This window comes from Berghia stephanieae, chromosome 5, assembly GCF_034508935.2.
Source record: "Berghia stephanieae isolate SIO BIC M18660-M18661 chromosome 5, UCSD_Bste_1.3, whole genome shotgun sequence".
Classification (NCBI taxonomy): Eukaryota; Metazoa; Mollusca; class Gastropoda; order Nudibranchia; family Aeolidiidae; genus Berghia; species Berghia stephanieae.
The window spans coordinates 9199706-9222531 of NC_088364.1; the positions used below are offsets into that span (position 1 = coordinate 9199706).

The 22826-nt window shown below is 37.3% G+C and overlaps 1 protein-coding gene across 2 annotated transcripts in view; it reads right to left on the reverse strand.

Moving 5' to 3' along the window:
* LOC144972357 (neuronal acetylcholine receptor subunit alpha-9-I-like) overlaps positions 1 to 22826 on the reverse strand; it is a 245570-nt gene that overhangs the window by 179374 nt on the left and 43370 nt on the right. Inside the window, exons 2-3 of one of the 2 annotated variants that reach the window (XM_078913469.1) lie at positions 8609 to 8803; positions 7523 to 7895 (exon numbers count right to left, since the gene is read on the reverse strand). In XM_078913469.1, coding sequence (XP_078769595.1) covers positions 7523 to 7592 — 70 coding nt within the window. In that variant the 5' untranslated portion in view covers positions 7593 to 7895; positions 8609 to 8803. Of the gene's footprint in view, positions 1 to 7522; positions 7896 to 8608; positions 8804 to 22826 lie in introns of those variants that run through there. The other variant, XM_078913470.1, reaches the window with a different exon arrangement.

The window sequence follows — 22826 nt, forward strand, 5'->3', positions numbered from 1 at the left end:
TGAAGTGTTCATTTTCAGGTACCACTTGTCAAAGTAGGATTTGAGTCTGGTGACGTCCTCGCTGAGTACGCTCTCGAGACGGGTCCACACTTTACTCTGAGTAACGAGTGCCCAGTCGTCTGCGTATCCCAGCCTCAGGGAGGAAGTGTTCGGCATATCGCTAATGTAAACGTTAAACAACATTGGCGCAAGTACCGACCCCTGAGGGACCCCATTCTTCAATTTCCTAACTTTGCTCGTGACGTCTCCCAGCGCGACGTGGAATTGCCTTTCCCCTAGGATCGAAGAGAACAACTTCAAGGTCTTTTTGCACCTTATGATTTTTGCAAGTTTGAGCATTAATCCATCGCACCAGACCGTATCGTACGCCGCTGATAGGTCTATAAACACAGCACCTGTTTGCTGTTTTCTCTCGAACCCGTGCTCAATATGCTCTGTAAGGGCAATGACCTGCTCCGTGGTGCACCTCCCTTCCCTGAAACCTGCCTGCTCTGGTGGCAGGGCAGCGTCTAGGACCGGCCCCCATCGGTTTAATAGAACACGCTCCAACAATTTGTAAAGACAGCTCAGCAGCGATATGGGTCTGTAACTGTCTGCCTCCTTCGCCGGCTTCCCTGGCTTCAGGATGGCAACTATCTTCGCGTGCTTCCACACTTGTGGAAGCTTTCCTTTTGCAAGGACGTCAGACATTGCCTCTGCTAGCCAGGCCCGTGCCCTGGGGCCCAGATGCGTCACCATATCGGGATATACACCATCTATCCCTGCTGCTTTGCCGTTCTTTACTTCGCTAATGGCTGCACCCACTTCTCGGGGACTGAACGGGGCAGTCCAGTCCGACTCCTCCGCAGGTAGCGAGTCCAAAATCGTACGGTACGCCTTGCGGACACCGCGCTCAAAAGCCTGATTAGGGACCCGCTTACTACGGTTCTTAATATTCTTGGCAATTGTGTCTGCCTCGCATTCCGGTGCAGCCTTCGCGAAATTCCGATCTGGGTCCAATTTCTTTATCAAACGCCAAGCGTGGCGGCTGGAGTGTGTAAAGTCGAGACTTTCCACGGTCTCCTGCCACCGTTGCTTCCTTCCCTCTGCCAGAGACTGAAGTAGTCTATCGGCTGTGTCCTGGGACTGGGTCTGCTGGTACTCTCGGTACAGCTCTTCCGACTCTGCTGTCCAGCAAGGGGTGTAGAATTTCCGCTTGCCCCGTGGAATAGAGCGTTGAGCGCTCTTAACCAGTAGCCTACTAAATCTGGTTATATTCTTGGACTTGGGAGGAATGGCAGGGCAGACCTGCTCGATATAGGAACTGAATTCCTCCCAGTCAGCCTTCCTGAAATTCCATCTGCAAAGTGGGAGAGACTGCACCCTCGGTATTGTCACCCCAGCTGTGACAAGAACCGGCCTGTGCTGGCTATGCGGAAAGTCCCCGAGGACTGTCCGCTTCACCTGCAGCGGTTCACCGTTCGCGCTTTTCGTTACGAGGGTGAGGTCTGGAGTGTACTCCTTCTTATGGCGGGTACCCCGGAAGGTACCCTTGGCTGTAGGATCGTACACTAGGTGTAGATCATTACAGTCCATCCATGAGCGGAGTTGTCTTCCTGCCTCGTTGCAGTCTCGGTAGCCCCATTCGTGATGGTGGCTATCAAAGTCTCCCAGACAGATGGAAGGATGGCTGACCACCGGTACCGGTGGTGTAGTCCAAGTCGCTCTAGGTGGTTTGTAAATATTATGCAAACACAGTCCACCTATTTCCACGGAAATTCGGTTCACCCCATTGCTGTCCGTTACGCTCTCAATGACCCTTACCTTCGATGGCTCTTTAGCGTAAACGCTAACCCCTCCTTTGAGCCTCGAAGTGTCCTCGCGTTGGACCACCGTATAGCCTGGGATCTGGAATCGGGAAGATTGCGCGCCTGAATAAAGGTGGGTCTCCTGTAAAAGGAGGATATCTACGCAATGAACGGCCAGTAGCTTTGATAAAAGCTCATTTTTTGCCATACTCTGGCTCTCGACGTTCAGGGACAATATACGCGTCAGCTCGCCATCCCCGCCGTCGCATTTTCCGATCGGCAGGCCGCGAATCGATTGATGCATGGGACGTTTGCTTTTTTCTCGGACGTGCCGACGACCCTGGCGACACGAACGCGGTATTATTTGGCTAGGCGGCAGACCGCTTCGCCATTGACGGGACTGATTGGGACTCGACATAAGGACAATAGTGTGGCGCCCGGGATAGGGCTGCTATTCGGGCACCGGGTTTGGATCAAATTTAGTCACACACCGGGGCGAGCAGCTCATGTGGCTCGTTGGCTCGATACCCGGGATGGTCTCGTGACGGTCGACCGGGATTTGCACCTTTGCCCTCCCGTGTGCCTCAAGCCCCCTCACCAACTGCAAGGTAAAGATCCACGAGGGGGGTCACTCCGGCGATTATGACTACGCAAAATAGCCAGAGGCTTGTTGCCAGGTTACGGTATCGTCAACAACAAAATGGCGGCCGTTAGAGGGGGAGTAATAGTATCCGCTTCAGGCAGGGGCTGGGGGGGGGGGAGGTGAGACGAGGGACAAGAAAGGATGAAATAGAGAAAAAAAAAGTGTTTTGTTGATATTATCACTGGCTTAGAAAAAATAAACCCCAGTAAAAACCTTTTAAAATTGCCTGGAGCACCAATCTTTGTGTATTGAGTCTATCATTATAAAAACTCGATCGGGAAATAGTCGTAGCCGATGAGATTACAGACTTCGATTTGCAATGTATTCAATATAAAAGTTTGCTTTTTAAAAAAAGAAAAACCTCACAGATAAGAATAATTCTTTCCATATCACTATTGGCTGTTTTTGTTTTTTTTTTGTTTTTTTGTTTTCAAAAGATCATTAAAATTTCTATGTAGCTCCTCTGAAGTCCACTTTTTTTTTCTTTTTTTTAGCAAAAAAGATTAGATCTAGAAAGACTTTAATTGAGAGTTCCTTTGGTGCGAAGACATTTAATTTTTGTTTTGCTCGATCACATGACATAATTCGTAAGACGATTACCGCATGACACAACTAGTAAAAACACGAGGTTGTGGTGTTTGGTTTTCTGTTTGTTTGCTTGTTTGTGTGTTTTGTTTTGTTTTGTTTTGTTTTGTTTTTTTGTGTGTTTTTTTTTTTGTTTTGTTTTGTTTTCTTGTTTTGTTGTTTTGGTTCTTTTTTTTTTTTTAATTTTATTTTTGGTGGGAGTGGTTATTATTATTATTATTATTATTATTATTATTATTATTATTATTATTATTATTATTATTATTATTATTATTATTATTACTATTATTATTATCATCATTTTACATGCTGTATATGCTGTTAGTTAGGGACCCCTTCGTCTAGAGGGCTTTAAGCACGGTGAGTGGATATTGCGATATATATGTATATATATATATATATATATATATATATATATATATATATATATATATATATATATATATATATATATATATAGCTTTTTTTATTAAAATTCCCTTTATTCATCCCATAGGGGAAATTTGTCTCTGGGTCTATTCCAAGGGAAGACTGGAATAACCCATGCGTCAGCTGCAGTGCAGCGCCGCAAATTGAGCTAGGGCGTGGTTACTCACTTGAAAATAATTTTTAGCATATATCAAACGATTGGCGTGCGAAAAAACTGTATTCTGTTATCTTGGAAAAGTTTGAAGACTACTTTTCCTGCCTAAATCACGGCTCTATGAACACGACTGGCATTTAAATAAAAAAAAGTCTAATTGACCTTTTGGTGGGAAGCGCTTTGCGCACGCTTAATGGATATTGTTAACGGATAGATACCCATTAATTTTACATCTGAGTACGATGAGATAATGTGAGTAAAGAACCTTCTCCAAGGACTCAACTATGCGCCGAGCGAGGCTTAAACCCAGGACCTTCCGATCCGAAAGCGAGTGTCATACCACTAGACCACATAGCCTCACATAATATAGTCACTACTTGAGTTCTCCATTTGTGTTCAATAAACTGACACTAATGACTTATGTCATCGTGCAAAAATATTTTGCGTCAATTTACCTGAATATGGGGCAGCGTGGCTCAGCGGAACGGTCTTTGCTTCGTACCCGAAAGGTACCGAGCTCGATTACCCACTGCGCTGTGTGACCTTGAGCAACAAGTCACCTCGCCCCAGCTCAATTTGCGGCGCTGCATTGCAGTTGACGCCTGGGTTATTCTAGTCTTCCCTTGGAATAGACCCTACAGAATAATTTCCCCTTTTGGATGAATGAAGGGAATTTATAAATAAGATTAGTTTTCTAGGATTCTACGGATAAATGCCGACTGATGAAATGAAGGGCATGGAAACGTTGGTTTCGGCTTAAAAATACGTGAGTGAATTTATTTATTTTTATATGCTCTAACCTAAATTATCGAGCACTCTCGTACCTACAAGTACCCACCAACACTCATATATATATATATATATATATATATATATATATATATATATATATATATAATGTGGAAATCAGTATTTTAACGCGACAGAAACATGGATGAGCTCCATTCCTATTGACCAGCCTGGATATAGTATGTGAAAACCAGTATTTTAACGCTACAGAAACATGGATAAGCTCCATCCCTATTGACCAGCCTGGATATAGTATGTGTAAACCAGTATTTTAACGCGACAGAAACATGGATGAGCTCCATCCCTATTGACCGTCCTGGATATAGTATGTGTACAGCAGTTTAACTCTACAGAAACACCATCTCCCATGGAAATTGGTTTGACTAATGCGATAATGCGAGTAAGATCACCTATCTAACACCAATAGGACAGCCCCTGTCTAGACTTTTACTCATCACAATACTAATTGTCTATTAGGGACGACTCCCTAAAAGTGCAAAGTCAATTGACCCAAGCAGTCTAAAGTCTCCCTTTGCAATCAAATCAATCCAAGTTCAACGCGGTCAAATAGCGGATCATCATCATCATCATCATCATCATCATCATCATCATCATCATCATCATCATCATCATCATCATCATCATCATCATTATCATCATTCATCATCATCATCACCATCATCATCATCATCATCATCATCATCATCATGGCCTTTTTCATCCTGAGTCAGGGTATATCATCATCATCATCATCATCATCATCATCATCATCATCATCATCATCATCATCATTGCCTTTTTCACCCTTGGTCAGGGTATAGGCCACAGACAAACAGTTTCCATCCTTCTCTATCCCGAGCTAATTTTTTTATCTCATTCCATGTCTTATCACTTCTCTGTATGTATATCAGCTTCTTTAATTCTTCTCCCGTTCGACTTTGTCTGTTGTCCTTCATAAATTCTGTCATCGCAGAAATAGCGGATGGATGACCAGAAAACTTTGGCCCTACGAAGCAGCAGTTGAGTCCTTGGTTAAGACAATTTAATTTACACACCATCACTAGACTCAGACTCGCATGCGATGAATACCGGGATATTGGTAGACACGACTATTATAGGAGTGTTGTTACCAAACACACACAAAAAAAGCTTATTGTGCTGTTTGAATTTTTTTTTTAATTGGACCCACTTAGCTGTTGGGAAAAACAAAAACAAACAAAAACTTGAGCTTCTTTTGTATGGCGCAATATCCACTAGACGTGCTCAATGCCCGTTACAAAGGGTCTCTGGTCACAGCAACACGTAAAAGACGAGACGAGACATTTTTTTTCTACAGAGACAACGCTGTTAACGGTAAGGTACTATTTTACACCTGAGTACGTTGGAACTCAACTAAGCGCCCCTCAGAGCAGGTCTCGAACCCTGGACCTTCCGATCCGAAAATGAGTGTCATACCACTAGACCAAGTAACTGCACAATAAAATAATGAAATAATGGAAAATAAAGGGAGACTGGATTTCAAAGCACAGTGAAAAATTGAGCGTTACGACCCTCACAAATCAAAGGAAAATTTTGTGAGAGAAGTGGTGGTCGGTATAGACTGTTTTTTCCACAAATCCTAGCACTGGCTTCACTTTGTTATTTAGTTTTATCTAATATTATTTTATTATTATTTATTAATATATTATTTATATCAAAATAAAGGATGAGGGATGGGGGTTTCGGGAGGAGGTGGGTTCTTTTTATAATTAATTTATTTTCCAATGAAACTTCTGCCCTTCACTTCTAGTAGGAACTTGTGGAAAGATTCCCTCTGTAAGGGCTCCCTTTATCCAAGGTGAACAACTACTTATATTTACTGTTTGGGAGTGGTGAACGCATATGGCATGGGATTTCTCCCCTGAAAATGATAGAGCATCGGTAAAATATGTATCACAATGTCTTATTTACGTTCTGACATTTAAAAAAACTCAACCAATAGCAACAGACCGATTCTCCAGAGCATAACGAAATAGCAAATATATATATATATATATATATATATATATATATATATATATATATATATATATATATATATAGATGCATGTATTTAAACTGTTATTTCTCGTGTCACATCTATTTTTCCCAATGTGATACCTTTTTCTTGTTTGTATTCTAACAAGGAATCTATATAGATAGGCAAGAAAATTTGTTTTGCTATTTTTTGGACTTGCACAGACAATGTATGTTTGTTCGAAATCATTTATTCCTGGTTACGGCATTTACTATTTCTGTCTGTTTCGCGGTATTGAATTACCTATTTAAAAAAAAAATATATGAAAGGCTTGTTAGTGTTCCAAACAAGGCTCCCTTCTGTAGAAAATGACAAAAAAAAAGTTTTTATTTTTAAAGAAGAAGAAAATGTTTATCTTTAGCAGGGGAAAAAATAGGTTCAGTGCAATTTTTGTAACCAAACACACTGACAATGGTGTTAAAAACCAATCGTGTTATGGTTCTCCTTGACAAAAACCAAACGACGGGTCAACGTCTTTGGGCTATAAGCTTGATTGATGATGCTTAGCGTTATCACAATAACAAATAATTCATTTTAACATAGAGCCTTTTTTTTTTGTCCTATGGTTTGCTTGTCTGTTTTTAAGGGTTTTACGGTAATTGCAACACATGAAGTTCATATCAGCGCCAGTAAAAAGGAAGAAAATGGGATAGTAAAAAGTTCTAGAATTACAATTAAAGTATCCAAGAAAAGGTAAGATAAAAGTGAACTGGTTCAAATAGGAAACAGGCGTAAATTCCAAGAGCACACTATCAACAAAGTACTTAGTTTGAATCACCTCAAAGTCTCAGCCAGACAAAAGCACAAGTCCCCAATAAAAGGAATACATTGTTTCCTTCCCAGCTAGGGTATCTAACAGGGCCAGTACAAAACCAAGTAATCTCATCCCAAGACAAAGACAGAAAGCATGTTGGAAAACAAATACAGATATAGAGAATAGAAGACACAGTAAGTGCCTTCCTGTCCACTATGGGAGGTCAGGAACCCCACAAGGTGTCCTAAATTCGCCCAATTGTAAATTGTGTTGAACAAAAACAATGGAAATTTGGAAACATTGATGAAAAAACGTTCCTACTTACCCATCATAGAGGCGAAGGCCACCAAAATGGACGGCCAAAACATCCAAGATTTGTTAGAATTATAATCCATTGCGACTTTAAGAATCTCAGGCCACGAACACAACACGTCTAGTTAGCTTTCCAAGCACAAACACACTGTCCAGGAGAAACTTTGTTGGTGCTTTGATAACATAAGATTTATAGCACACTCTTATTTGTTATTGTTTTGTTTTTCTGTCATTGCTGGATACGGTGGGGAGAGGTGAGTAGTTTTCACACACACAATGCTAATCAACAAACTTTTGAAGTTGACGTAACTCGTCTATTTATTGTTATTCTAATTTTAGATCGCAAGTTGGGTGATGAGTTCTCATCAAATATGATATCAATCGAACTGTAGAAGGAACGATGTTGACGGTAATCAGTTCTTTGTTATCATCATCATCATCATCATCATCATCGTTATCATCATCATCATCATCATCATCATCATCATCATCATCATCATCATCATCATCATCATCACCATCATCATCATCATCATCGTTATTATTATTATCATATTATTATTATTATTATTATTATTATTATTATTATTATTATTATTATTATTATAGTAGTAGTAGTAGTAGTAGTAGTAGTAGTAGTAGTAGTAGTAGTAGTAGTAGTAGTAGTAGTATTAGTAGTAGTAGTAGTAGTAGTAGTAGTAGTAGTAGTAGTAGTAGTAGTAGTATTATCATTATTATTATCATTATTAATAATAATAATAATAATATCATTATTATTACCATTATTATTATTATTATTATTATTATTATTATTATTATTATTATTATTATTATTATTATTATCATTATTATTATTATTATTAACATTATTATTATTATCATTATCATTATCATCATCATCATCATCACCACCATCATCATCATCATCATCATCATCATCATCATCATCATCATTACCAGCATCATCATCATCATCATCATCCTAATCATCATCATTATCACTACCATTATTTACAAATTGAAGCACAAGAGAAAGACCAATAAACATTATAACAGATAAAAAAAAAAACCAGCTGTATTATTATAATTTATGACACACCTTCTTGTGTCGCTATCATCTCCCTTTTCTCACCACAAAGCCGGGCAATTTTCACCCTAATTTCCGGTGCTTTTCACCGACTAATCCAACGCTCACGTGTAGAGATTACGTAAGGGGAAATAACTCTGGCCCACATCGTTTGATACTGTACTTGTTTTGTTAGTTGTTTTTTTCCACTGTGCAATAGACCCAAACCTATATTATGAAGAGAACAATATATGTATATATATATATATATATATATATATATATATATATATATATATATATATATATATATATATATAAGTATATTATTATAAAAGTATAGAAAATGAGAACAATGCCTCATCTGTATGCTTTGAAATACCATCTATTTCTATGGCTTTGATCTTGAAATGTCAGCAGCTTGGAGAATAAATTTTATGTTGGTTTGAGAGTTAACCATTATTAATTGTGGTATTCTGGAGGGAAAAAAAACTCCGATTTAATCAATTTGGCCAGAAAAAAAAACAACAAAAAAAACTCGTCCTTCAAATATCGATAGATATAAATGACCCTTACTAAGCTTTGCAAAAACTCTCAAACCTTAGGATTTCGCGAAGTCCCAGGTTTGAGAGTTTTTGCCAAGACGAGGGTCATTTAAGTCGATGGATATTTGAAGGACAATTTGTCTGGCCAAATTTTTTTTTAATGCGTTTTTCCATAGGACGACAGTTAATTGGTTATGAGTGTTTAGGGTTTTTTTTTGTTTTTTTTTTTTTTTTTGTTTTTTTTTTTTTGTTTTTTTTTTTGTTTTTTGTTTGTTTGCTTTTTTTTTCACAACGAAGAGACAATAACAAGTTAAGCTTTGAGACTCCTACATAAAAAATAATTCATGTAAACTGTGGAAAACAACAACATGTGTTACTCCTTGCTTTGATGATAAATAATAAATTACCATAATACGATATTACAACGTATTGCTAAGCAAACCCTGCTGTCCCGACCTACTGAAACAATGGTCTCGGTTATCTCACGAATCGCGCAACCTAATCTTATTTTAACACGAACAACATACCTAATTATTGCGTAAAGATATTCATCACCGCTTGATGTTTAAACCAATATTATATATCTTGATAATAACATTTTATAACCTTCTATTATTCTATAACGACGTGCACTTATTTGTAGGTCTGATAACCCAATTCATTGTGGGCTCATTGTTGTAATGGAATTATCAAAAAAAATTCTGCAATATTTTTTCCATTACAACAATGTTAAACTAGGCCCATAAGTGGGTTCGGATGACAGACCTGAATATATGTACACGTCGTTCTATAATAAGATTCGAAAAAGAAAAATCTTTGACATAAACGATGGATTTAAAATCTTGGCCAGAAAACTCGTCCTTCAAATTATATCGATCGATTAAAATGACTCACATCTTGCCAAAATATCTCGAACCTGGGCTCGCGAAGTCCCGGGTTTCAGAGTTTTTGTCAAAATGAGGGTCACGAAGTCCCAGGTTTGGGAGTTTTTGCCAAGATGAGGGCCAGGAAGTCCCAGGTTTTAGAGTTTTTGCCAAGATGAGTGTCAGGAAGACCCAGGTTTGAGAGAGTTTTTGCCAAGATCATTGTCATGAAGTCCCAGGTTTGAGAGAACTTTTGCCAAGATGAGTGTCATTTCGATCGATTTTTGAAGGAAGTGTTTACTAACCAAAGTTTTTAATACCTGTTTCATTTTGTTTTGGTCTTCTTTTTTCTTTTTTTTTTCCTTTTTTTTTTTTTTTTTTTTTTTTTTGCGTACGGTGACGTGGACAAACAACATCCAAACAAAATAGACCTATTCCGACGTATACACATATGCAGGTGTGACATCCGAACACATTTATTATGGGCCTAGTTTAACATTGTTGTCATGGACAATATTTTGCGTCATTCTTTGAGATTTCCATTACAACAATGAGCCCAAAATGGATTGGGTTATCAGTAGTGCCGCGCTGAGGACCGGACCGAGGACCGGTCCCACGGTCTTTTAGCTGTGAACCGTGGTCCAGTCCCAAAGAGGAAGAACGCCGGCGGTCCTCACTTCTTATCACCTTTCAACGGTCTCGCGCCATACTACTTCCCCAGCGATTCGTTGCCTCGGTCCTTTGCCTATCTTCCACCAATCACCACCCATCCCACTTAATTAATCGCACCCACCCCCCTTTGCCATACACTAAACGACACAGACGACCATAGAGGCAGACGACCACCTCCCTCCACTCCGCAAACCGCCCTTTCGTGTGTGAGATGGGGGGAACAGGAGGCGCACGCCTTGGACGATTCCATTATACGGGGTAAATTTCAAAATTTACTACACCATAATGATCGCAATGACAATGATCTATGATGAAGGCATGACCCCTCTTCTCTAATGGGTTATTGTTTGAAATGTATGTGACTACTAAAGATGTGTGTGTGTGTGTGTGTGTGTGTGTGTGTGTGTGTGTGTGTGTGTGTGTGTGTGTCGAACCTAGCAAGTTGCAAGTCTGATTTTTTGTTTTCTTTTGTCCATCTCTTGTCGCCACTCCTTTCTATCGCATTGTTGTCATTTAAAATAATACAATAATATTAAAATTTCGTTTGGTGTTTTAACTAATCAAGTAATATGAGTTTCATTAGTTTCTTCCGTCAAAAAAAAAACAGTTATAACGTCTGTATTTTTAAAAGGTCCAATAGAATATTTGGGGACCCCGATAGCTCAGTTGATAGAGCACTCTCTTTATACGCAAAGGGCCAGAGATCGATCCCGGGTGCAGTCGATTTTTTTCTGAATCCCTGTCTACTCAGCAATGAATGGGTAGCTGAGTTTGTTAGATCTGGCGAAAAGTCACCATCGACCCCTCTTATCACCTCATCCACCCCCTCTTATTATAACTTCACGTCTCTCTCTTACTCTTCAATGCTCGCTGCCCTCTAATGTGTGTGTGTGTGTGTGTGGGGGGGGGGGGGTAGGAGTTGCGTGTGTGTATCAACGCCACGAACAACTCGATCAACGCCTTGGGCGATGCCATTATCTCCGTTAATGGGGATAAATTTCAAATTTTATTAAATTATCGAAGTAACAATGAAGTACGGTGAGCAAATAAAGAAGGCATCACCCCTCTTCTCTAATTAGGTTACAATTTGAAATGAGTGTGACTACTCCGTGTGTTTTACTCCTGTAGGCCACGGTTTTCATCGTGTAGCGGTCTTTAACGGTTCAAGAATGAACGGACCGGAGACCGGTCCTTGCGGTCTTCATTTCCCAAGGACCGTAGGACCGTGGTCCTTAAGCTTGCCAAGGACCGCCCCGCACTAGTTATCAGACGTGTAAATATGTGCACGTCGACTAATTCCTTTATGTCTATTTCGGCCTATATTGGCTAATTGCAGTCGCCACAATTGTCACAGTAAAGGTTGTTCACAATTATCTTATTAAATTTTATTTTATTAAGAACTGAATTCATCTCACTCCAGTTATATTTCAGTAGGCTTAGATAAACTTTACCTTCTAATATTAGATCGTCTTTCCTTTTATAGCCTTCCCTCGACTTAATTTCTAATTAGTGAATACTTTTCGTTCTACATTCTGTCACGTAGCCACTTATTATAAAAGCTGATAGGTCTAACATTCGACACTCACTTTCTCTCCACAATCTATGCCGGACGGCCAGTCGCTATATTCCTATATATATATACTGGAAGATTTTTATCTTTTGGGACTTTGTAGATATTATATCTACACCATTAAGACGCCGGAGCTTTTAACTTTGATTGTATAATCTTCAAGGATCAAACCCAAGCCCGCTGTCAAAGGACTACACAATAACTTCTTACCAATTGCCTGGAAGTGGAATTTTACGAGTCCAATCCTGTTATCAGAGGAATAGATCATCCAAGCCCATCAACTGCCTCGAAACGTAAACTTATGAACCTGACATATTATCATAAGTTACGTAAAATATTCATATCTCTATTTGTAACTGCCACGATCACTGTTTATCTCTTTTAATTAAATTTCATCATTATTTTTATTTCATTGTAAACAAATCGTTAATTGTTTTTCATTTATAGTAACTAGTAAATTCTGGGGCCTCATTCTACATAGATCTTTATGCATAGTCGAGTAGCTCTTTACTCACTTGAGACCATGACATTTTGGAGGGGACACATATAAAGAATTGAATTTATTTAGTTTCTTATATCTATTTCATCTAACCTTAAAGTTTAAATTGTAAAACTCTTAATTGCCCCACTTGATCATATTTTAATTGAACTCCCTATTTACAGGATTAATTTTTTTTTTCTTTTTCATTTCTTCATTTAAATGGAATAGCAATTTATCCATTCATTCTTTCATTCAAATTGAATAGCATTTTATTGATTCATTCCTTCATTCATTTATTCATTTATAAATTATTCATTCATTCATTGTTCATTCATTTATTCATTCATTCATTCATTCATCCATTCATTCGTTTATTCACTCATTTATCCAATCATTCATACATTTATTCCTCCCTTCATTCTTTCATTCATACATTATCCATTCATTCATTCATCTATTCACTCAGTTTTTCGTTCATTCATTCATTCCTTGTCCACTTTGTTATTATATCACTCATTTCATTTTGTTGTTTGCCTCATTCATGAATTGTTTTCAATATGTTTACATTCCATAACGATTCATTCACCTATCATCCAATCACTCAGTGTTGTGAACACATTTTGTAACTATTGTAAATCTTACGATATTTTATTGTTTTGTATTTCAGACATCACTGTTAAACACTCTTCAATGCCTAATTACAATTGTTGAACAACCATTGAACAAGAGAGAGGTCCCAGCCACGAACTGAGTTGGTAAATATATCCTTCATTATTCTCTTTTACATGAGTTGGGCATCACATAGTAACTATAGACATCGTGATTTGTTTTGCATAGTGATTTGTTTTAAATGCATTTTTGGCATATTACTGTTACCGAAAACCACTTATATATTATGTTCTGAAAAGTGAGTCTTTAAAAACTAAATAATAATAAAAGGAGTCTACTAGCCGTCGTGTTATATTTAGTGATAGATAACTTGGGATTATTTTGGCATCCTATTAGTGTTATCACACTCTAGTATATTAGCGTCATTGCGAATAATTGTACACAAACTAACGACGAGTCACACACATTGGTGATACATTTTTCGTAGTAACATAGTTAAGAGTACACGCGATTGACACATTGTTATTGACACAAGTCATAATAACTCCGCATTGTATTGACACATTGCTTTATAAGATATAACGATAAAAGGCATCAAATTCAACATACATAATAAGTTGAAATAAGAGAGAGAGATTTCTAAAAATAGAACAGTTCATTCCAGTAAGTGTAAATAAATAAAACAGTCAGTAACAGTATCCTGTCAATATAATATATATAAAATATCGTAACTAATTTATTGCAACATGGAAGCATATAAAAGATACTTAAGTCTCGCAAAGGACTTAGAAATACCCCAGGAAAGAATATTTTCATGGTGCGAAGAGAAAGTAAAAGAAGAAAAAGAACATGAAGAAAGAATTCGTAGAGAAGAAAATGAAGAAAGAATTCGTAAAGAAGAAAAAGAACACGAAGAAAGAATTCGTAGAGAAGAAAATGAAGAAAGAATTAGTAGAGAAGAAAATGAAGAAAGAATACGTAGAGAAGAACGAGAAGAAAGAGTCCAAGAAAGGGAACTAAAAAGACAAATAGCTTTAGCAGAAGAAGAAACCAAAAGGACCCAAATGATGCTGGAAATTGAAAAAACAAAAACCGGTCATGAAAGAAAACATAATAATAGTGATGAATTTTTCGTGAAACTTCCACGCATGTCAACATACGATGAACGCTCAGACTGTTTAGAATCCTTCTTACACCGATTCGAAGTTCAGGCTAAAGGTTATCGTTGGCCAGAAAGCAAATGGGCCACAGCCTTGATTAACTGCTTATCTGGAGAACCGCTAAAAGTTTTCTATACCTTAACAACTGAAGATGCAGATGACTATGGAAAAATTAAAGACGCTCTACTAAAAAGATTTAGATTAACGGAAGATGGTTACCAGGAAAGGTTTCACACTGCAAAACCGGAAAGTGGAGAAGACTTTAATACATTCGTGAACCGAATTACTCAATTTCTAAATCGGTGGCTTGAGTTGGCAAACGTAAAAAAGACGACTTTGCAGGCCTTTACTATCTCACGCTGAAGAATCGAATCTATCAAGCTTGCAACCCAGATTTAGTTGCATTCTTTAAAGAGAGAAAGCCAGAAAACTTGGACAAATTAAAAATCTACGCAGAAAACTTTAACAGCGCACATCCATTGACACCCCTTAGCAGAACATTGAAGGAACCATACTACGCTGCTGCTGCTCAGAGTCCAGGTACACCTAAAGTTCAGTACTCAAATAGAACGAGCCGATCGATCACTCGGAACACGCAAGTGAAACAGGATGACCATAGTAACAAACCATGGAACAAACAGTTCAATAGAGACCATAGCCGACCCTATCAAAACAAAACAAGAAATAGCACTGACAATAATACCGAGTATAAGAAAACCAACAAACCTATAATTAAATGTCAATATTGTGGAATGAAAGGCCACACAGCAGACAAATGTTACAAAATCGTGGGATATCCGAAAGAAACTGCAAATGCATCACTCCAAACCAGTGTAAATAATCAGACACGAGTAATGTCAGGAGAAAATATAAATGTGTATTGCGTGAAAGGTATTTCACTTTTAACACAAACTCACAAATCAGGATCGCTATTTTTTGTGAAGGCAAAGCTAATGGAACTGATTGCAAAATATTGAGAGACACAGGATGCAGTACAGTAGGAATAAAAGCATCTTTGATCAATGACGAAGACAAAACTGGAAAAACGGTACAATGCATCACATTCAGTGGCACAGTCGAAACCTTTGAAACAGCTAACGTGTACATAGAAACCCCATACTATACAGGAATAGTGGAATGCTGTATACTTCCCAACCCCGTCGCTGATGTTATTGTTGGCAATATAAAAGGTCTTAAAGACAACCCAACAGATGTAAAAGAATGGTCATTAACCCAAGAAACAGCTTGTCTAGCAGAAACAAGAAAGATGACTAAGACAACAGAGAAGCCAATGACTATTTCTCTTGAACCACAACAATTTGACAGGAACACGTTCATCGAAGAACAGAAAAAGGACCCGACTTTAACTTCATATTTCAATATCGCAAACAAAGGGACGAAATCAAAAGTTGAATACATCATTGAAAAAGATATTCTGTTCAGGTTACATAGGAAAAGAAACAAAATAGCTAAACAACTGGTCACGCCGAGTATTTACAGAAACAAAATCCTTGGAATAGCGCACGATTCAATAACTTCTGGACCTCTTGGGAGCTCTTCCACATTGAAGAGAATATCCGAGAATTTCACATGGCCTGGAATTACTAAAGACGTCCGAGAATATGTGAAATCGTGTGACACATGCCAAAGAAGAGTCGCAAAAGGCAGAATACCGAGATTGCCATTAGAGACAACCCCAGTTATTGAAAAAGTTTTTCAAAAAGTTGCAATTGACATTATAGGCCCTTTAACAAAATCAGATAGAAACCATACACACATACTAACACTAGTCGATTACGCAACCAGGTGGCCAGAAGCGATAGCATTGAAATCAACTACATCGGATCACATAGCTGAAGCATTGATGACAATTTTTACTAGAATAGGCATACCAAATGAGATACTGTTGGACAATGGACCCCAATTTACATCACATATGATGCATGAAACCATGAAACTCATGGGAATCCAACACTCATTCACAACTCCCTACCACCCCCAAGCAAATGGTCTTTGTGAAAGATTTAATGGCACTCTAAAGAATATGTTAAGAAAAGTGTCAGCAGAAAAACCAGATGATTGGGACAGATACTTACCAGCAATCCTATTTGCATATAGAGAAATACCCCAAGAATCTACAGGCTACTCCCCATTTGAGTTGATGTATGGACGATCACCTCGCGGCCCGATCAATATAGTAGCCGACATTTGTAAAGGGAATGAGGAGGACAATAACGAAATTATGTTTGCTTACGAATATGTAAGAAACCTGAAAGACAGAATAGAGGACACGTGTAAGCTAGCACAGGAATCTGTCACTAAAAAAGCAGAGAAATACAAGGAATACTCAGATCGAAAAAGCAAGTCAAGAAAATTTGAGATTGGTGACAAAGTACGAATACTCTTACCCGATGACTCGAGTAAACTTTTAGCTACATGGAAAGGACCATTCAAAATAACAGCAGTAAAATCTAATGTTAATTACGAGATTAAAATTAACAACACAACAAAGACATTCCATGCAAATACGCTAAAAAAGTATTTTGATAGAGACACAGTGTCGCAACCTATGTTTACTAATATCGAAGCTTCAAATGCAGGATCAATCATACCGTTGGTCATGGGACACAGACACCCGAGACAGAAAAACAAACAAAAATCGCACAATTGCAACCACCTAAGACAAAAAAAGAAGTACGCAAAGTACTTGGGCTCCTAAATTTTTACAGGAAATACATTTACAACTTCGCGCACATCGCGACAAACCGCTAACAAATCTGACAAAGAATGGGTCACCGAACAAAATTGTTTGGACAGAAGCGTGTCAGAATAGCTTTAAACCAATTAAAGGCATTACTCTGTTCAGAACCAATTCTTAAATTACCCGACATATCAAAAGAATTTGTTGTAAGAACTGACGCGTCTGATAAGGGCATCGCAGGTGTACTATTACAGGAACATGAGGGAACTCTAATGCCTTGCTTATATGCAAGCAGAAAATTATTGGACAGAGAATCACGATACTCTGTAATAGAGCGTGAAGGACTGGCCATCGTCTTTGCTTTAAAGACATTCAGCAGATATCTACTGCTAAAAGAGTTTGTGGTCGAAACGGACCATAAACCACTCACGTACATAAGAAATAACAAAATGAATAATAGTAGAGTACTAAGGTGGAGTCTATTTTTGCAAAATTACACTTTCAGTATCTCTCACATACCAGGCTGTGAAAATATTCACGCCGACCTACTTTCTCGATTAGTATAAACACGTGAGAAGGGTATAACTTAACCTCTCATGCATACTGTTAGTTACCTTGCAAACTATGCCAAATCAGAACGCACAATTTCGATAATTTTATTTGTAAACATGATTGTTATTGTCACCCATTCATATACCTACGTTAATATAAACATTTCCATGTCTAGTTAATAAATAATTTAATTGTAGCACAAATCATAACAATGGATTAATGCTAGAGTATCATGATAGTAAATTTACTTCCGTTTGTAAAATCTATCTTTCCCATAATGGTTAAAGAGTATATTTTAAACGTGGGTGGGGGGTGTCACAGTAAAGGTTGTTCACAATTATCTTATTAAATTTTATTTTATTAAGAACTGAATTCATCTAACTCCAGTTATATTTCAGTAGGCTTAGATAAACTTTACCTTCTAATATTAGATCGTCTTTCCTTTTATAGCCTTCCCTCGAATTAATTTCTAATTAGTGAATACTTTTCGTTCTACATTCTGTCACGTAGCCACTTATTATAAAAGCTGATAGGTCTAACATTCGACACTCACTTTCTCTCCACAATCTATGCCGGACGGCCAGTCGCTATATTCCTATATATATATACTGGAAGATTTTTATCTTTTGGGACTTTGTAGATATTATATCTACACCATTAAGACGCCGGAGCTTTTAACTTTGATTGTATAATCTTCAAGGATCAAACCCAAGCCCGCTGTCAAAGGACTACACAATAACTTCTTACCAATTGCCTGGAAGTGGAATTTTACGAGTCCAATCCTGTTATCAGAGGAATAGATCATCCAAGCCCATCAACTGCCTGGAAACGTAAACTTATGAACCTGACATATTATCATAAGTTACGTAAAAATATTCATATCTCTATTTGTAACTGCCACGATCACTGTTTATCTCTTTTAATTAAATTTCATCATTATTTTTATTTCATTGTAAACAAATCGTTAATTGTTTTTCATTTATAGTAACTAGTAAATTCTGGGGCCTCATTCTACATAGATCTTTATGCATAGTCGAGTAGCTCTTTACTCACTTGAGACCATGACAACAATATCAAACGAGAGAATTAGCGTATAAAAATATAGAGACTCTTATGCTTATTTGATTGACCCCCTCCTTATCAACCATAGAAGAATCGTCACATTCGTTACGATGTAACCGACAATTTTACCATTCTGATTTCTTTTGTACATCACAAAATTTCAAGATTTTTTAAAATTATAGCTATAGAAACTTGACACTGGGTTGTACAGCTTATTTTGCTGAACAATATTATGTATAGAATGTACCTGTTTCAGTAATAAAATTATATTATTGTGTTAGGTGGGTGTGAAGTTTTGGGGAAAACTCTGAAAATGGCCAGTTAGGAGAGGGTTAACCAAAATCAATTATTCTTTACGATTAAACCGCCGTGCTTCTACTTCACCCAAAAAATAAAAATAATAAATCAAAGAAATTGAAGGGGCAGCGTGGCTCAGCGGTGCAGTCTTTGCTTCGCACCCGAAAGGTACTGAGTTCGATAACCCACCACTGCGCTCATGTGTGGCCTTGAGCAAGTCACCTCGCCCTAGCTCTATTTGCGGCGCTGCACTGCGGCTGACGCCTGGGTTATTCCAGTCTTCCCTTAGAATAGACCCTAGAGACAAATTTCCCCTATTGGATGAATAAAGGTATTTTTTAAGAGAGAGGGAAAGAGAGAGAGAGAAATAGAAAGAGTGAGAGAGAGAGAGAGAGAGAGAATGGAAGAGTGAGTCAATGAAAGAGATAAAGAGAGAGAGAGAGAGAGAGAGTGAGAGAGAGAGAGAGAGAGAGAGAGAGAGTTTTGTAGGGTTGGGGTTTTTTTTTTTTTTTTGTTTTTTGTTTTTTGTTTTTTTTTTTGTTTTGTTTGTTTGTTTGTTTGTTTTTACTGGTTGATTTCTCCGGAAACGGCCACCTGTTTCGTGAAACTATCAGACCGCTTACTTCATGGATGGAAGGTGGGGGAGGGGGATGGTGGGGGGGGGGGGGTAGGGGGAACTCTCAACCTCTAATAGTAATAGTGAATAATGGATGGAACAGCACGATTCATCGATTCTGGGATCCGGGGAGCACACTCAAAGTGTCAAGATATTCCAGTGACTGTTAATTATTATACACGTTTACTGGAGAACTGTATTGAAATGAGTATTCATATCGAGCATTTTCACGGATTAGCCATGCTCAATGCGATTCTCAATGTTGTCTCAATGTTCCACTAACATTGAAACCATAGTTCCGTTCAATACAGTACTTGTCGCCAATACATACACATATATATACAGTATACTCTAAGGTCTAAAATAAGAAATGGGTCAGATTTAAAAGTTTTCTTCATCAAAATGAATGCTACCCTCATTGCAGCACACAAAAAAAGTATCAATCTCATGTTTTTGATCATTTTAATTTTAAAAGACACTTTATATTAAAATTACAAATTACCAACAAAAAATCAGAATAAGATTTAATTCCCTTTTTCCATCCCATAGGGGAATTTGTCTCTAGGGCCTGTTCCAGAGTGCAACGCCGCACACTGACCTAGGGCGAGGTGACTTGATCAAGGCCACACAACGTAGCGGGATTTTCGAACTCGGTACCTTTCGGGTACAAAGCAAAAGCCACACTGCCCCCCTCACCCCGGCAGAATACCGATTTGAGGGGGGACCGGTCTTATTTTATCTTATCTTATCATATATCTTGTCTTACTTTGTTGTATCTTATCTTTTTAAGGCTGGATAAAAGAGTTATTCTTGAAATGAACATAATTAAAAAAGTTCAATTCGCCTAGAATGTCACTTTTATCATTTATATATCGTTTCCTACACATCGCTAAACGCAATGAAATAAAAAGAATTAAAAAAAAAAATATATATATATATATATATATATATATATATATATATATATATATATATATATATATATATATCCATATGACAATGTAAAGTCAAAACTAACAGTTATAACAGAATACTGGAGATATTGAAAACTGTTCAATATAAAATCCTGAGAGTAGAAAGCTCTTGTATAATGGGGGGGGGGGAACAATAATCATAGATCTGTACGAAATTAGTTCTCTGTTAAACATGGTTTTTTGGTGTCAACATTACAGACACCATTTTGCAAATCATAAAAGGTATTTATGAAAATAAATAGTGAGCTGAACAGGTTATTTAATGATTCAGTGAAACATGTCAATTGTTATGTATAATATATAGAATTCTGAGAGCACCATGAACCAGGAAGAAATCAAACATTCTGGTTCTTATTGATGCAGGCCAAAGGAATTAAATGAGAAAACTTACTTATTATGGACACATTCGAAGACACAACACCATCCAAAAATCAGTGCTAGATGGAAAAGTAGCTGACAGAAAGGCACGGGGCAAACCAAGGAAGTCCTGGATAGGAAATGGGGAGGCAACAACTGGCAAAAAGATAATCGACTGCTCGATTGAACGCGAAGAATGGCGTTCCATGACATTCAACCTCTGTAGGGAGACGGAACTCCGGTAAGGTAAGAATATAGTATTTAGTTTATGTGCTTATGTGCAAAGTATTTGTTTTTTATTTTATGTCCGTGAAAAACCTTAAAGGACTTATTGATTTTAAATCAGATTTTATTAAGAAAATATACATCATTATTTTTTCAAATTATTATTTTTATATTTTTCTGTCATTGTTACAAATTGTTGTTTTTTGTTTGTTTGTTTTTTTGTATAAAAGATGTATACATAATATCTATTTTACTGACAATATATAATGCATTCATTCATTGATTGATTCATTGATTCATTTATTCATTCATTCATTCATTTATTCATTCATTCATTCATTCATTCATTCATTCATTCATTCACCGGTTTCTATCTTCAGATTTTTTTTCAAATCAACTCAAAATATCGTTGTCCATTACAAAAATGTTTAATCCAATCCATAATTATTGTCTTCGGTTATCAGACCTGCAAATATGTGCACGTCGTTATATCCATACGTGTCAAATTGATATTTTATCATTTCGATAGTTTTTCATGTTTTGTTAGGAGTGAACGCAATAATAAAACTGTCCATTGCCCAAAAAAAAAAGTAGATATTATGGTCTTCTCGTCATCCAACCCTCTCTGGCATAATCGGGTTACATCTGGGGAAACCAGACACCCCAAATTGAATGAAAAGAATTAGAGCGGTGAAATTACAAAATATTATGATAGTATTTGTTTTTGATACTTATTGTGTGTCTTTGAACGCGTGTGCGTGTGTGTTTTAAAAAAATGTACGTGTATGTTTGTGTGTAATTGTTTGTGTTTGTGTGCGTGGGGGGGTGGGGGGGGGGTGTTTTGGCGAGGGGTGTGTTGTTTAGTTTCTTTTTAAAAATGATTATTGTATTATTTTGTTATGGTGGCAATGAGCTTTTTGTTTAATGGAATGGGTTTTTTTATGTTTGTTTTATTTTTGTTTTTGTTATCTTTTGGGGAAGGGGCGTCGCGCACTTATTTACAGGTCTGATAACCCAATTCTTTTTGGGCTCATTGTTGTAATGGGCATCTCAAAAAAATGACGCAATATATTGTCCATTACAACAATGTTAAACTAGGCCCATAGGTGAGTTCGGATGTCAGACCTGCATATATGTTCAAGTCGGGAAGGGGTTGTTTGTTTTTGTCTTTTGTTGTTGTTTTTTTTTTTTTTTTTTGGTCTGTTGTTGTTTTATTTGTTTTCTCTTTCTTCTGTGAAACTAAATGCATTTTTCTTGATTATGTCACATATTGATTTAACTCAATTTAAAGCTTCATTTCAGCTAACGGTTTCTTGTAATCAGCCCGCCCGTCATGATCACACGACAACAGGCAGGTTGGAGGCGATGGATCAGAAACGCGACCTATCGTCTGAAAACGGTATTAAGTCAGGGTGTTTATAAGGTATTTCGTTTTTCAATATCTAATGGATAACCCACAATATTTGCGGGAAAATAATGATAATAACAATAATAATAATAATAATAATAATAATAATAATAATAATAATAATAATAATAATAATAATAACAATAATAATAGTAATAA